This window comes from Pyrus communis, chromosome 7, assembly GCF_963583255.1.
Source record: "Pyrus communis chromosome 7, drPyrComm1.1, whole genome shotgun sequence".
NCBI lineage: Eukaryota > Viridiplantae > Streptophyta > Magnoliopsida > Rosales > Rosaceae > Pyrus > Pyrus communis.
The window spans coordinates 12,938,669-12,952,196 of record NC_084809.1 but is presented as its reverse complement, the minus strand read 5'-3'; the positions used below and the strand labels follow the sequence as shown (position 1 = coordinate 12,952,196).

The window sequence follows — 13,528 nt, the reverse complement described above, 5'->3', positions numbered from 1 at the left end:
TTACATGATATTACATTATTTAATTAAAATATTATGTAACGATGAACTCGTTTTATGTAAATTGTTATTTTCGAAACTAAAGAGGAAAAGTACAGAGAGGAAAGAAAGAAAGAAAAATCGAAAAAACAGAGGTGTAGCTCCTAAAGGTAAAAATTGTACTAATGGAAGAACATGATGAGATAACAGAGGAAGGTGTTTAATCTAACGGCCACGCCTTCCTAACTCAACTGTGGCATTCATTTCACCATTAATGAATTTTGCAGTTGTGGTTCATACGATCTTAAATACAGCTGGCAGAGCCGCAGCATTCCCTGTTGTGTTATTTACTTTTATAATAATAATATGTAATATTTTTTAATACAGCTGGGAGAGCTGCAGCATTCCCTGTTGTATTATTTACTTTTATAATAATAATATGTAATATTTTTACTTTATTTATTTCATGAAGTTAGAGGTATTTTTTCTAGGTATATATAGGTGTGCACACACACAACAAGGCCAACCAGTGGAAGCCACATAGAGGTTGAAGGGGCAGCTTCTTCTTGGTGACTGTGAGTTAGAGAAGTGCTTTTCAGTGGCGTTTGTCTGCTGCCCTTTCAAATGGCCTTGGTTTGGGCAGTGAAGAAGCAGCTCCTGCTTTTGGCTTTTTGGCTCTTCAACTTTCTCCCTTCTTCTCAAGGTTCTTTTTCTTCCTCTCACTTCTCCTCCGCCACCTTCTCTTATGCCTTCACTTCTCTCTGTTTTTACTTCCTCTGTTTCTCAAGGTTCTTTATGTTTGATTAATAGGTTCTACAAGTTTTTTACAACATGAAATAAGAGTGGAATCACCGTATAAAAGTTACCCTATTTTTATGTTTTCAAATTTTTTTGTATTCATCTTTATGTGGTTCAAATTTGCTTAATTTGCACTAATCATGCATAAATATTGTCTTGGGGTGTTTTTTCTTGCACTAATCATGATGTTTGGATGGTTGGCATACAATAAGTAGAAAAGTGCCCATATGGTAATCTCACTCTAATTAGGAGATGATCAAAGGAACATTCAACTAGTTTGTTTTGGTTTTAACATTGTTGGTTATATGCATCATTTGTTGGTTCAGTTCACTCTTTTCGTTTCCCACTAGGAAAAGCAAATGCAAGAACTAAAGAGGTTGCAGGTAATCGATTTGAAAATAGTTAATGGTTTCAAAAATGATGAACGGAACTAAACTACTCGGTATGCATGAGTTTCAAAAACAAAAAAATTGGATCCAAGAGTACACTGAACGTAACTAAATTACATGCTCGTTTTTGTAACTGCAGGGAAGGGGAATTTCTATGAGTTCAGGTACCCATTCATCAAGAGAGCAAGCTCCTTCCCATCAGTATCATCATCTTCGTCAAGTGGGCACAACAATGGCTATGACTACATAGTTGTGGGAGGAGGCACAGCTGGGTGCCCATTGGCCGCAACCCTCTCAAATAACTTCAATGTCTTGGTGCTTGAAAGAGGGGGAGTCCCTTTTTCCAATCCAAATGTCTCATTTCTTCAAAATTTCCACATTGCTTTGGCAGATACTTCACCTACTTCTGCATCCCAACCTTTCGTTTCAACAGATGGAGTCATCAATACCAGGGCTAGGGTTTTGGGTGGGGGCTCTAGCATCAATGCCGGCTTCTATACTAGAGCAAGCACAAGGTATGGTGAAAATCTATTCCCTTTTTGGAACAAAAGAAAGATAATTAGGCAATTTTTTCTTTTCATTTGATGGTTTAAGTGGGGGTGTTTAGTTGCTTAACCAATTGAGTTCAAGTAGATGAAGGACAAAATAAGGGGGGGGGGGGGAACAAGAGCTACTAGACCCATTCCATTGTCTTATTTTCCCACCCACGTTATAATCTCACCCATCTTAAAAAGTTAAAATATTAAAATGCTATTTCCCCACCCACTATTATTCTCAAAATAACCTTTAATATATACATACATGTGAAATTATAAAATTGTCTCTTAAAAAATATAAACAAATAAACGACAGAGGTATCCAAATTCAAAAGAATTCGATAGCGGCATATTCAAAAATACAATGGACCAATTCAAATGACCCATACACAAATTATTCTTCTACCTTTTCAATGGAAACATAATCTTCTACCTCTTCTGTAGAAGCGTCATCTTCAACCTCTTCAATGAAAAAGTCATCTTCTAAGTCCATTGATATTTTTTTACTTTCTTTGAATGAAAGGAGATGAAAATATGAGTTAGGGTTTAAGGTAGACAAATCATCTCTCACACCCAACCTTTTTATTTTATTTTTGATTATTATTTTTTAAATCAAGCAAAACAAGACAATTAATGTCCTTATCAGTCTTTTAGCAAATGGACAAATTTGTAATTAAAAGGTGGGTGGGAAGATAAGACATTTGGGATGAGAATAACATGGTGAGTGTGTAAATTGTTTTTAAGCCTCAAAGATTCACCACCCTCGCGGAAAAAGTGAGAAAAAAAAACTTGGTTGCCCTTTCTTTCTTATATGCAAATCAGAGTTTGACATCTATTTAAAAAACTTTTCATTTTGTAGTTTTTTGTATACGTGTCAGTATTTGATTTGCTGTTATGGAGGAACTAGTTTAGTTTTACCTAACTTTTATTTTTTTATTTTTAAGAAAAAGTGCAAGGCTAGGTAGTGTGTGTGGGTTTTTGATCTTGGTGTTTTTGTTTTTTTCATTTTTAACCTTTGATGTTAAAACATTACATTATGGTCATCTGAAAGTATATTACTTTTGATAAGTAAGCATTGATTTTTACAATTAATGGATGCCTCCCTTATTGTTGCTTCCTTGCCATGTTATGGGTATTATTATTGTCGACTCCCACCACCCCACCAACCATTGTTGTTTTTTTCTTTGTTGTGCATTAACTTTAACAAAATACTTTAAGCCCTTATTTTACAATAATTATCATCTACATTTAGAAAGAAAAAAGTCATTTTCTACTAGAGTCCAACTCAATGAATCTTGTCTAGGTATATTTGATGAAACTTAACGGTGTAACACATGAAAGCTTAAGCAAAAATATGTGCCACTTAACTCATGGATCATTATGCAGATTTGAGTTTGATCAAGTTGGCTAGAGAAGTTTGCTCCATCTTCTGCACCTAAGTTTGAATCTCCATCCCGTAGTTTAGAGAAATTTAATATAATTATCCTTTTTGTTTTTCTTTCAAAAAATCATGGATCGTCCCAAAAAGACACACATATATACTTTGGGTGCTATAATTGATTCATTAGTGGCTCAACCCATGGATGGTGACCGTACGATTTTAGTTCATGACAATGCATGTGCATTGTTAAACCATATCAAGGCATTTATCATATAGTCTTTTCCTTTCTGTTTTCTTCTATGGACTAAATGCTAGTTGTGTGACTCATGTTCTAAAACTTAATAGGCATTTTTGCGAAGGGATGTAGACTAGGCAGTGAGATTGTTAGACTAAACAAGTGTAACATTTATGGCGTGTTTACCTAACGGGATTGAAGTGGGAAGAAACATAATCACACTCCTCTTAATTGTTAAAGCATTCCAGCGTTTACTAACATCCATTTCTCTATCTGCCAACTCACATCATGACGACTACCACGCACCACCCTTACACCTTAACGACAACACCAGCAAGACCACAAAAATCACAAGTTTTACTAAAAAGAAAAAGAATTAGCATATAAAAATAGAGATTATTTAGAAAAATGGCATTTTAATAATCATATTATTTTTTATTCTGATCCATTTGAATTAGTAAACAACTTATATAAATCAATACCATTCATACCAAAGTTTTGACACAGTTTTAATAGGAATCTGATTCTAATTCCACTCTATTTCAATTCATCCTTAATTCAATTTCTCTACAATTTACTTTACCTCATTTTAGTTATGGGTTAGTAAACGAGCATTAAGGCAACCCTAGTCATTAGTTAATGCTTGCACTTATTCAAAGTGGTCCGTGGTCTTGCAAGCACGAAACAATACATCCTATAACCTACCTGTATGATTTCTTCCCTCTAGTTTTATCCCCACCGACCCATATTTGACCATAGAAAAAACTAAGTGCAATTATTTTCTTTTCTTCTCTTTTCTGAGTTGGAAAAATAGTTAATTTTAAAAAACCCTTTGACATGGAATAGAGGTGACATTTATATATTTAAAGGAACTGATAATTGAACACTTTTTTTTTAATTATCTGACTAAATAAATCAAACAAAATAAATAAATATAATTATTCATGTGAAGAAAAAAATGCATGTTATTATCATATCCTTACTTCAATGTTCTAAGTTGACAAAGTGATCCATAAAGTATAGTGGTTGACGTATTAATTGTGTAATAAGTGTTTTTTTTAAGGGAACCTTGACGATACAAGGATAAGTTTAGTTATTATTAATTGAATTCAAATATGAGGGGACCTAAAGCCTGATTCTGACTACAGTCATCATCTCATTAAGATTTGATGTGTGTGCTTAATTTAATGTTCTCTGTTTTTGTATAATGTTGAAGCCTGATCCTGTGGGAGGCAGATTCTCTGCCCTCCCACTTCTCGTGCCCTTCCGTACCTTTCTGTTTGTGTGGTCACGGTTAACCCACGTCAACATTTTATATTACTATTCCTTTTTTTCTTATTATCTTTATTAAAAAAATAATATAAAATGTTGACGTGACTTAACCGTGACCACACAAAACAGAAGGGCACGGGAAGCGGGAGGGCAGAGAATCTGCCTCCGATTCTGTGCGCGCTTAATATTGAATTAATGTACCTAAAAGTCAATACTCAAATGTGTGTACCAAAATGTACATACCAAAATGCATTATATTGAGTTAATGTGCCTGTATGTTTGTATCGATCGATATACCAAAATGTTCAAATGTACCTAAATGAAGAACATTCAAAATTGTTATTGGAATATATATTATAAAAAAATTGGTCACCTAAATGTAGACATTAAAATATATTATGATGAATGAAATGAAAATTAAATTTAAATGTAATTAATACATTAAAATAGGAATAAAAAGATAAATAAACATCAAAATATAACTAATAAATGAGATGATTAAATGTATTGAGGACTAAAATTGGATATTAATCTTACACAAGTTATAGTCTAAAACTCATATTTTTTAAGGATTAAAATGAAGTTTTCTATATATGCAGGTTTATAAAGAGAGTGGGATGGGATGCCAAGATAGTCAATGAGTCCTACCCATGGATTGAGAAGCAAATTGTTCACCAGCCTAAGCCTGAGCCGTGGCAGGTGGCCTTTAGGGAGAGTCTTTTGTCTGTTGGAGTTTCACCTTTCAATGGCTTCACTTATGATCACGTTTATGGAACCAAGGTTGGAGGAACCATTTACGACCGCTTTGGCCGCCGTCACACTTCTGCCGAGCTGCTGTCGTCTGGGAACCCTCAGAAACTCACTGTCTTGGTCTATGCCACGGTTCAAAAAATTGTCTTTGACACATCAGGTAATATTTTGATAGCACAAAATAGGGTTTAGAGCATTTAGTTGGTTGAGAGCATTCACTCCAGCACTCAAGGTCCTGAGTTTAGTTCCTTTTTCCCCTAACATTGCTTGTCGAATGTAATCCACATTCCATCAACTTAAGCATAATTATTTTCTGAATTTGGAGATTAAGCAAGCAGATTATATTGATTCATGTAGGGAAGAAACCAAAGGCAGTGGGAGTGATCTTTAAAGATGAAAAGGGGAATCAGCGCCAAGCATTGCTTGCTGATAAGCCACAGAGTGAAGTGATATTGTCTACTGGAGCAATTGGAAGCCCTCAAATGCTATTGCTAAGTGGGATTGGACCAAAAGCTGATCTCCACAAATTGAAAATTCCAGTGGTGCTTGATAACAAGTTTGTTGGGAAAGGCATGGCTGATAATCCAATGAATGCAGTGTTTGTCCCAAGCAACAAGCCAGAAAAGCAGACACTAATTGAAACTGTAGGGATTACCAAGATGGGTGTCTACATTGAAGGCAGCAGTGGGTTTAGCCAGTCCAACGATAGTATTCAGTGCCACCATGGAATTATGTCAGCTGAGGTAAGTAACTTATTGGCATTTAATAACGAAGCTCGAGAAATTTTTTTATCTGACTGTAACACTGTCATGTGGTATTAGTAATTAATATGTTATGTCAGGTAACATCATAGATGGTGTTACACTCGCACTAAAAAAAAATTCTCATGACGCTCAGTCCTTGTAAGGTTCTCATGAGTTTAATTTTGGTCCTATATATTTCATGAATTTCATTTTCGTGTATTACCCTAATAAGTAATACCATTACCTAGTATTACTAATCTTTGTGTTATAACTGAGGGTAGTGTTACGGTCTGACTGAAAAATTTCTCGTGATGCTCAATCTTCGTAAGATTCTCATGGATTTGATTTTCTTTTATTGTTATACAAATTATAGATTGGGCAGCTATCTACTATTCCCCCAAAGCAAAGAACACCAGAAGCCATTCAAGCTTATATTAGGAGAAAGAAAAACTTGCCCCATGAGGCATTCAAAGGAGGCTTCATTTTAGAAAAAATTGCCAGCCCACTTTCCAAAGGTGACCTTAGCCTTGTCAACACCAATGTTGATGACAACCCCTCAGTCACCTTCAACTACTTCAGCCACCCGTATGATCTTCAACGCTGCGTTGATGGAATCCGCATGGCCACGAAAGTTGCGCGGTCGGAACATTTCACAAACTACACAAAATGTGACAGGCAGACTGTGGAGAAGGTGCTTAACATGAGTGTGAAGGCTAATGTTAACCTTATACCAAAGCACACCAATGACACGAAGTCCTTGGAGCAGTTCTGCAAAGACACTGTGATCACTATTTGGCACTACCATGGAGGGTGTCATGTGGGAACTGTGGTTAGCCCCGAGCACAAGGTTCTCGGTGTAGACAGGGTCCGGGTTGTTGATGGCTCGACGTTTTCTGAATCCCCGGGGACTAATCCTCAAGGCACTGTCATGATGATGGGCAGGTATATATGATCACATGAGCATTAATATGTTTAGATGAAATCTCCTGCTCCTTCGGAAGAACTGAAAATTAATATATTTAGACGAATTTAGGTAGAATATCGCTCATATAAAAACATAATATGTTGGTGTTTGATATGTGCAGGTACTTTGGAGTGAAGATTGTGAGAGAGAGATTGGGAACAGCAGCTGGTATATAATGTTAAGGAAACAAGGCCTAAGTAGCCAGTAGGATTTTAAGAGGTGACTGAAAGGGTTAGTTGAAAGAGTGTGTGTTGTGATGTAATTTTGGTTGTTTGACTCTTAGGAAGCTTTGATGCGTAAAAATGGCTTACCTCCCCTGGGAAATCCGTGTTATTATTATCTCTTAATTCTGTAATCTTGACTAAGTGGCTTGGTATTAAGGTGAAGGATCTCGAAAATTCAGGTTTTAAGTTTTTGTATTCAGGCACAAACAGATTGAGAAATGGTGTTGAAAACATCATGGATAAGACTCTAGCGAAATATGTTGTAGTTGTTAAGAGGATTAGGATCAGAATTATAGCAATCAAGATTGTGATAGAACAAGAAGAGTGATCACACAGGACACCCTCCATGTTCTCAACAGTTTTCATAGAGCATCCTTGGTACACCAGAATTGTGAACTTTGGTGGGTCTCTGTGCTGAAGGGGAAGGCTAGGGCTTTAGATGTAAAAACCTTAGTGGACTCAATTGTGAATTTGGGCTTGTTTGCTATAGAGGATTGAATTAACCTTATAAATTCAAGACATATTAAGGGTAAAAGAGAATAATTTTTCATTTTGGGGGAATTAAAAGGGGATTAGAAAACTTCTCACTTCCAATCCAACTATTTTGGGGATGATTGGAATGGGTAAGTTTTTTTTTTCTTTAGAAATTTATTTCCTCCCTCCAAAAGTTTCATTTATTCTTTTTTTTTTTTTGAAGGAAAATTTTCATTTATTCTTGAGTAATTCATTTCTTACCTTAAACAAATTATTCATTTCAATACAATCTTCTTCAGCCTTGGTCTGAATATCTTTTTATCCTCCATATGTTTGGGTGATAAAATTTTAAATTCCAAGAAATTTAGGCATTGTAACGAAGAAATTGATGACAAAAGGTTACATGGGAGGAATTAGAAATTCACCACATGAGCATTACAAAAGGCATGTGAGAATTATTTACAAATAACTACTTGAAATGAGTCATTTACAAATCCCATGTTCAAGGCATTGCACTAAAATTGAAAAGGATAAAGCAAATGCCAATTTATATAGCTTGTGATTGAAGGGCAGTGCACTTAAATATTTCTATGATAACCCATGTTCACTCATGCTGCCTCTAGACAAACTTCGTAGTCTCTGCCAAAACTTCACCTTTCTCCCTGTCCTCAGAGGTCCCGAACTAGAATACCGCCTGAAAGACCCGAATTCCTGCCCTTCAACCTTGAGTCCCGCCACAGATGCACTTAACAAATCCGATGTTGATGGTATCTTGGTGTCATGGCCAGCACCAAATACAGCCGGCAGCTCCTGCTCATGCAGTGATCGTGATACTTCCAAGTTACCGCTATCTATATGAAGGGAAAGATCATCTTGACCACAACTTATTGAACCCCCCGGTTCTTGTGTTTCGTTGAACTCATTACATACTAGCTTCAAGGCCTGCACAACCTCACCCATGAAAGGGCGGTGAGATACTTCCGGTTGTATGCACATTGAAGCAATTGCTGCCACCTTGGTCACACTATCCCATGAGACATCGGATGGCTTTAAGGCTGGGTCTATAACTGTTTCTATCCCCTCCTTGCTTGTGAGAAGTGGCCGCGCCCAAGCAACAAGGTTTTCTTGGCCTGGAGGTTGTGACAGGTCCACTGGTTTTCTCCCTGATAGAAGCTCAAGAAGGACTACACCATAGCTGTAAACGTCGCTTTTCACTAATAAATGGCCGGTCATTGCATACTCTGGAGCCAAGTACCTGGAATATGAAACAAGATTAGTTATGTGTACACTAACCAAATTACATACATATTTATGAGAGGAGTAATGTTCTCCTAACATGTCAAAACTCAGGAAGTGAGGAAAAATTACGATACATATTTGATGGTAAAAGGGTTCATACCCGAAAGTTCCCATGACATGTGTTGAAATATGTCTCTTCCCCTCCTCTAATGCCGCTCTAGCCAATCCAAAGTCCGAAACCTTGGGTGTAAAATCGTATTCCAACAAGATGTTGCTGGCCTTGAAGTCACGATGTATAACACGAGGGTTCGAGTCTTCGTGGAGATAAGCTAAACCCCGAGCTGCACCAAGGGCAATCTTTATTCTGGCATCCCAATCGAGCGGATCAGTTTCCTTGTCAATGCCTGTGAGGACACGAAAAGGGGTCATTCACAATTCAAAGCAGTAGCCAACGATATAAGCGTCTTAATCAACGAAAGAAATGTTGAACTATTGGCATAGAATTTAATTTTTTGAACTTGAACTACCGTGTAAATGGGATTCAACACTCCCATTTGGAACGAGTTCATATACTAGGCAACGTGCATGGCCCTCTATGCAGATACCAATCAATTTAACCAAATTTCTATGGTGTAGACGGCCAAGCATCTCAACTTCTGCCAAGAATTCGCGGCTACCATGATGATCATCTCTCTTGAGAACCTTGACAGCCACCTCTCTTCCATCATCTAAAATTCCACCGTAAACAAGCCCAAACCCACCTTCTCCCAGTATTCTCGAGGCATCAAAAGCATTAGTTGCTCTCTCTATGTCATTCAAAGTGAATGTTTTAGTAGATCCAGTATAGTTCATGGTGCCAGAGCTCAAGGATGTTGATTCAGAACCACGCATGCTTCCCAATATCGCTGACCTCGGAGGCCCTGTGAAGTATATAATGTCATTATTTTAGAGTAAACTGTGAAGAATGCCAGAGAATTTCGATTATAAAACAAAAATAATTTCTCAAACACATTCCCAAAATATTCTGAATACCTGAGAGTTTTGTAGGAGAGGATGATACAGTTTGTGCAAAATTTTCCCGTTGTCGGGTGCAAGGTCCACATTTCAACAACAAAATCCAAATAACTCCCACACATAAAAGAAAGGCAGTGAAGGATGATAGAGCAATCACAGCAATCATACTTCTTCCAAGTCCACCTTTTTTTCTCCTCGGCACATCAACACCTAAAGGTTTTATTGCCCTTCCATGGTTGTCATTTCCGATGTATGGCCCATCATCCATAGTAGAAATGGTTGACGGTGCTGAGGGGGGAGAAGGTGGGAGACCTGTACATGTGCAAGAATTTCAGAAGTAAGGGATCCGGATATAGGATTAAGGGGTACGTACTGGAAGTTTAACATATTTCCACTGCACGCTCGTCATTGAAGCCTTTCAAGAAGTCAAGGATCAATTTATAACCTGGATAGTGAACATACAAGACTTCATAATCTCCAAAGAATGACGGCTTTATGGAAACCTGTCGGCGCCAGAATTTTTCGTAGATTTGGAATGCAGTAGTGCCATCAAACGTTATTCCTGTGGGTACCAAGTTAATGAGGACAGCGCTTTTCTCTAGCTGCTGACTAGCTGCATCTGCTCCCATAATTCGAACTTGGCTACGGTTTATTGCCACACTGGCTGCAATTTCCTCAGCCAGCTCTGTAACTAAAGGGAAGAATGTGTATATTGCAACACCTAGTTGGAGTTTAACTTGAATTGGCCTCACACAACCACAGCTTGATCCTGGAGGTGTATAAGTCAACGGTTCTGTACATGTGATTGATGAACAATCTACAAAAACGATTAAACAGAGTTACTACATTTTGAAGATAAATAACTGTTAACTATTTTTAAATCAATAGAACGGCTGAGTATGTACCTTCGTTGGGAGGTGGGGGTGGTAGTGCTAAAATTGGTGATGGTTGTGGAGCCCTTGTCGTCTTGAAGGAAGAAGCTGCAGGGGGGAAGATGGGCACTAGAAGAGACGAAAAAAAATCACAATTTAGGTTAATGAAGTAAGGACTTTTTTATTAATGCTACCAAAACTGAAGTGAGGCTTTCCATACTGTTATAGTGGCTTGTGAGAGTTGTCGGTGATGGTGCAGGTGCAACCCAGCTCCTTGACGGAGAGAGTGACTGAACAGGTGAGACTGAAGGGCCTATACATTTTCATAATATAAATAATATATGAATGATCTCATTCAAGAGTACAGAACTGCATATATGTGGTAGACACATTTTGTTAAGAGATTTGAACCTTGTCCATTGTAAGTGTTTGAATGAAACGGATAAGTTGGTCCTGGAGCAGAGCTGTGGAACTTTTTTCTACTGTGGTGATGTTTTTGATGTGAGACCAAAGGAGAAGATACGGGACCATGCACCCATTTCGTTGCAGGACCTCCGGAGGGTGACAGAGAAGGTGCAACTGCAATACTTGAAGGCCTTATGGCATCGCGAGGATGGGTGGCTTCAACAAGAAAAATGATTTTGGTTATTGTTACATCATTACACAGACAGGAAAAATTCAATCATCACTTCTTTGGTTGAATTTTTATTCTGATATTTTCCTTCCAGATGAATACAACGGTTCAACTACATTAATTAGTGAACTATAACAATGAGGCGAAAATATAAACGGATGTTAAAACGTCAACCTAAATATGCAGTGATAAATATACTGAAGGGGCGATCTAACTAATCGCTTCTTGATTTCTCATTTTCACAGGCTATATTTCTGGCAGTGCAAGTTAAAACCAACAGTTCGAATAACTGAGAACTAGAAATACATCGAGGTGGCTCTCAGACGGTGAACACAAAACAAGGTAAACTCCAACCTAATGCACTTCAGATAAATGAATGATTATAAAGAGGCAACAAATCTCTACTCATATATATGGGGGAGGTAACCATGAAAGGGACTATGCATTTACAGAGGAATCCTTAGAGCGAATCGCTCTCGGAGTGGAATTTGGAAAACAACCGATATGGACGTGTAATTCGGTTGGAAAGGTATAAATCAAAATTCTGATTTTACAAATCGACACCATTTATGAAAATAACTATAATTTATAAATAAGTTGGTGCTTCCCATATCTCAATAACTGATGTTGGTCTGTGCAATAACCTATTACAACTTAGAGGTTAGAATAATTTTAAAGCAAGTACAGGGACAACTCAGGCCAAGCTGTGAATTTTGGATCATGCACCCTTCACCATTACACTCACCGATTGCTGGAGCTACCACAAAACTGACTAGGTAAAGAACCAGTTGAGTACATAATTCAGTCTCGCAATTTCGGTCATTTTTCGAAACTAACAATCACAAGAAGTTCGAAAATGTCCTGCTGGAGTGGCCTAGAATTTCCTATTGAGCTCATGGACTTCCAAGCTCAAGAATTAGAGTGATGAATAAACCTGACAATTATCTAGTCAATAGAACACTCCAAATGCCATTGCAAAGGATCCATGCAATTGATCATTGTATTCCATGATCACATGCAAAAGAAATTATTGAAATCTATTTCTTGATCACAGAAACACTCATTTCAGAGAACCCAGATCCCAAAATTGATTCACACTTCAAAATTAATGAAAACAAATATGTAGTAAATCATATTGCATAAACTTGATCAGATATAATTAAGTTTAAATACCAACACCAAAAAATCAAACTTGTTACCTGCAGATCCATGAAATGGTAGAGCACCAGCAATCAAACACATTTGCAGAAGCAGAAGATGCAGTTGCATGCCCATTTCACCACCGGAGGAGTTGGAGCTAAATTCTCAAGATCTCTCAGCTCTCGTGCAACCATAAAACTGAGGAGCAAAAAAACGAAGAGAGAACAAACTTGCACACAGTACTCTGAAGCAAAACATGGATGTAACCTTAAGAAAGCAACCTCCAAGGCAAGTTTTGGACTACAGAAGCAGACCCACAAATAGTACCGCAGAAGTAATGGGACACAATTTAGTCAAATTACTAGAACAATTAGGTGGGAAAAACCCAATTGCTGTTTTTTGGAGACTAATAATACAAAGCTGTTGAATTTGGAAAGTTTGGGGAGTTCTAATGGAACTGTCTTTTTTTTAATGGGTGATTAAACTTTTGCTGCAAGTGATCAAGCAAAAAGCAGCACAGTCAGTGCTTACTTGAGTCCAAGTGAGAAACTTTTGTGTAATACGAGAGTGGGTGGAATCGTGGAACACAAGGAGAGAGAAAGGAGAGAGAGAGAGAGGGGGGGGGGGGGGTGTGTGTGTTCCAAGATAATAAAATATTACGAGATTGTTTGGAAATGTATACAGAAGATTAGTGCATTGATTAATGTGCAAATTCTTGACTTATTTTTTCAACTAATTGCCCGCCAATAATTCTTGATTGGATTCAGTCTTTCAGGTATGAAATAGGAAATGGGGTTTACGTGCAATGTGGGAAGGCTTTGTTAGGTAAGAGTGCAACTTTCAACTGTGACTTATGTGAGCAATTGGCTACATTCTATATTGCTAGT

The 13,528-nt window shown here is 37.5% G+C and overlaps 2 protein-coding genes across 2 annotated transcripts; one reads left to right on the top strand and one right to left on the bottom strand.

Moving 5' to 3' along the window:
• The first annotated feature begins 511 nt into the window (after positions 1–511).
• Positions 512–7,444, top strand: LOC137739459 (protein HOTHEAD). Its single transcript, XM_068479032.1, has 6 exons — positions 512–679; positions 1,303–1,678; positions 5,187–5,497; positions 5,695–6,080; positions 6,454–7,022; positions 7,166–7,444. Exons 1-6 carry the CDS (start codon positions 601–603, stop codon positions 7,218–7,220), a joined length of 1,776 nt encoding a protein of 591 aa, XP_068335133.1. The 5' UTR covers positions 512–600; the 3' UTR covers positions 7,221–7,444.
• Positions 7,445–8,171: 727 nt separating this feature from the next.
• LOC137739458 (receptor-like serine/threonine-protein kinase ALE2) lies at positions 8,172–13,231 on the bottom strand. Its single transcript, XM_068479031.1, has 9 exons — positions 12,701–13,231; positions 11,279–11,488; positions 11,088–11,180; positions 10,901–10,996; positions 10,441–10,812; positions 10,014–10,307; positions 9,509–9,901; positions 9,142–9,385; positions 8,172–8,997 (listed from the first exon to the last, which is right to left on the bottom strand). Exons 1-9 carry the CDS (start codon positions 12,774–12,776, stop codon positions 8,331–8,333), a joined length of 2,445 nt encoding a protein of 814 aa, XP_068335132.1. The 5' UTR covers positions 12,777–13,231; the 3' UTR covers positions 8,172–8,330.
• Between the last annotated feature and the right edge of the window lie 297 nt (positions 13,232–13,528).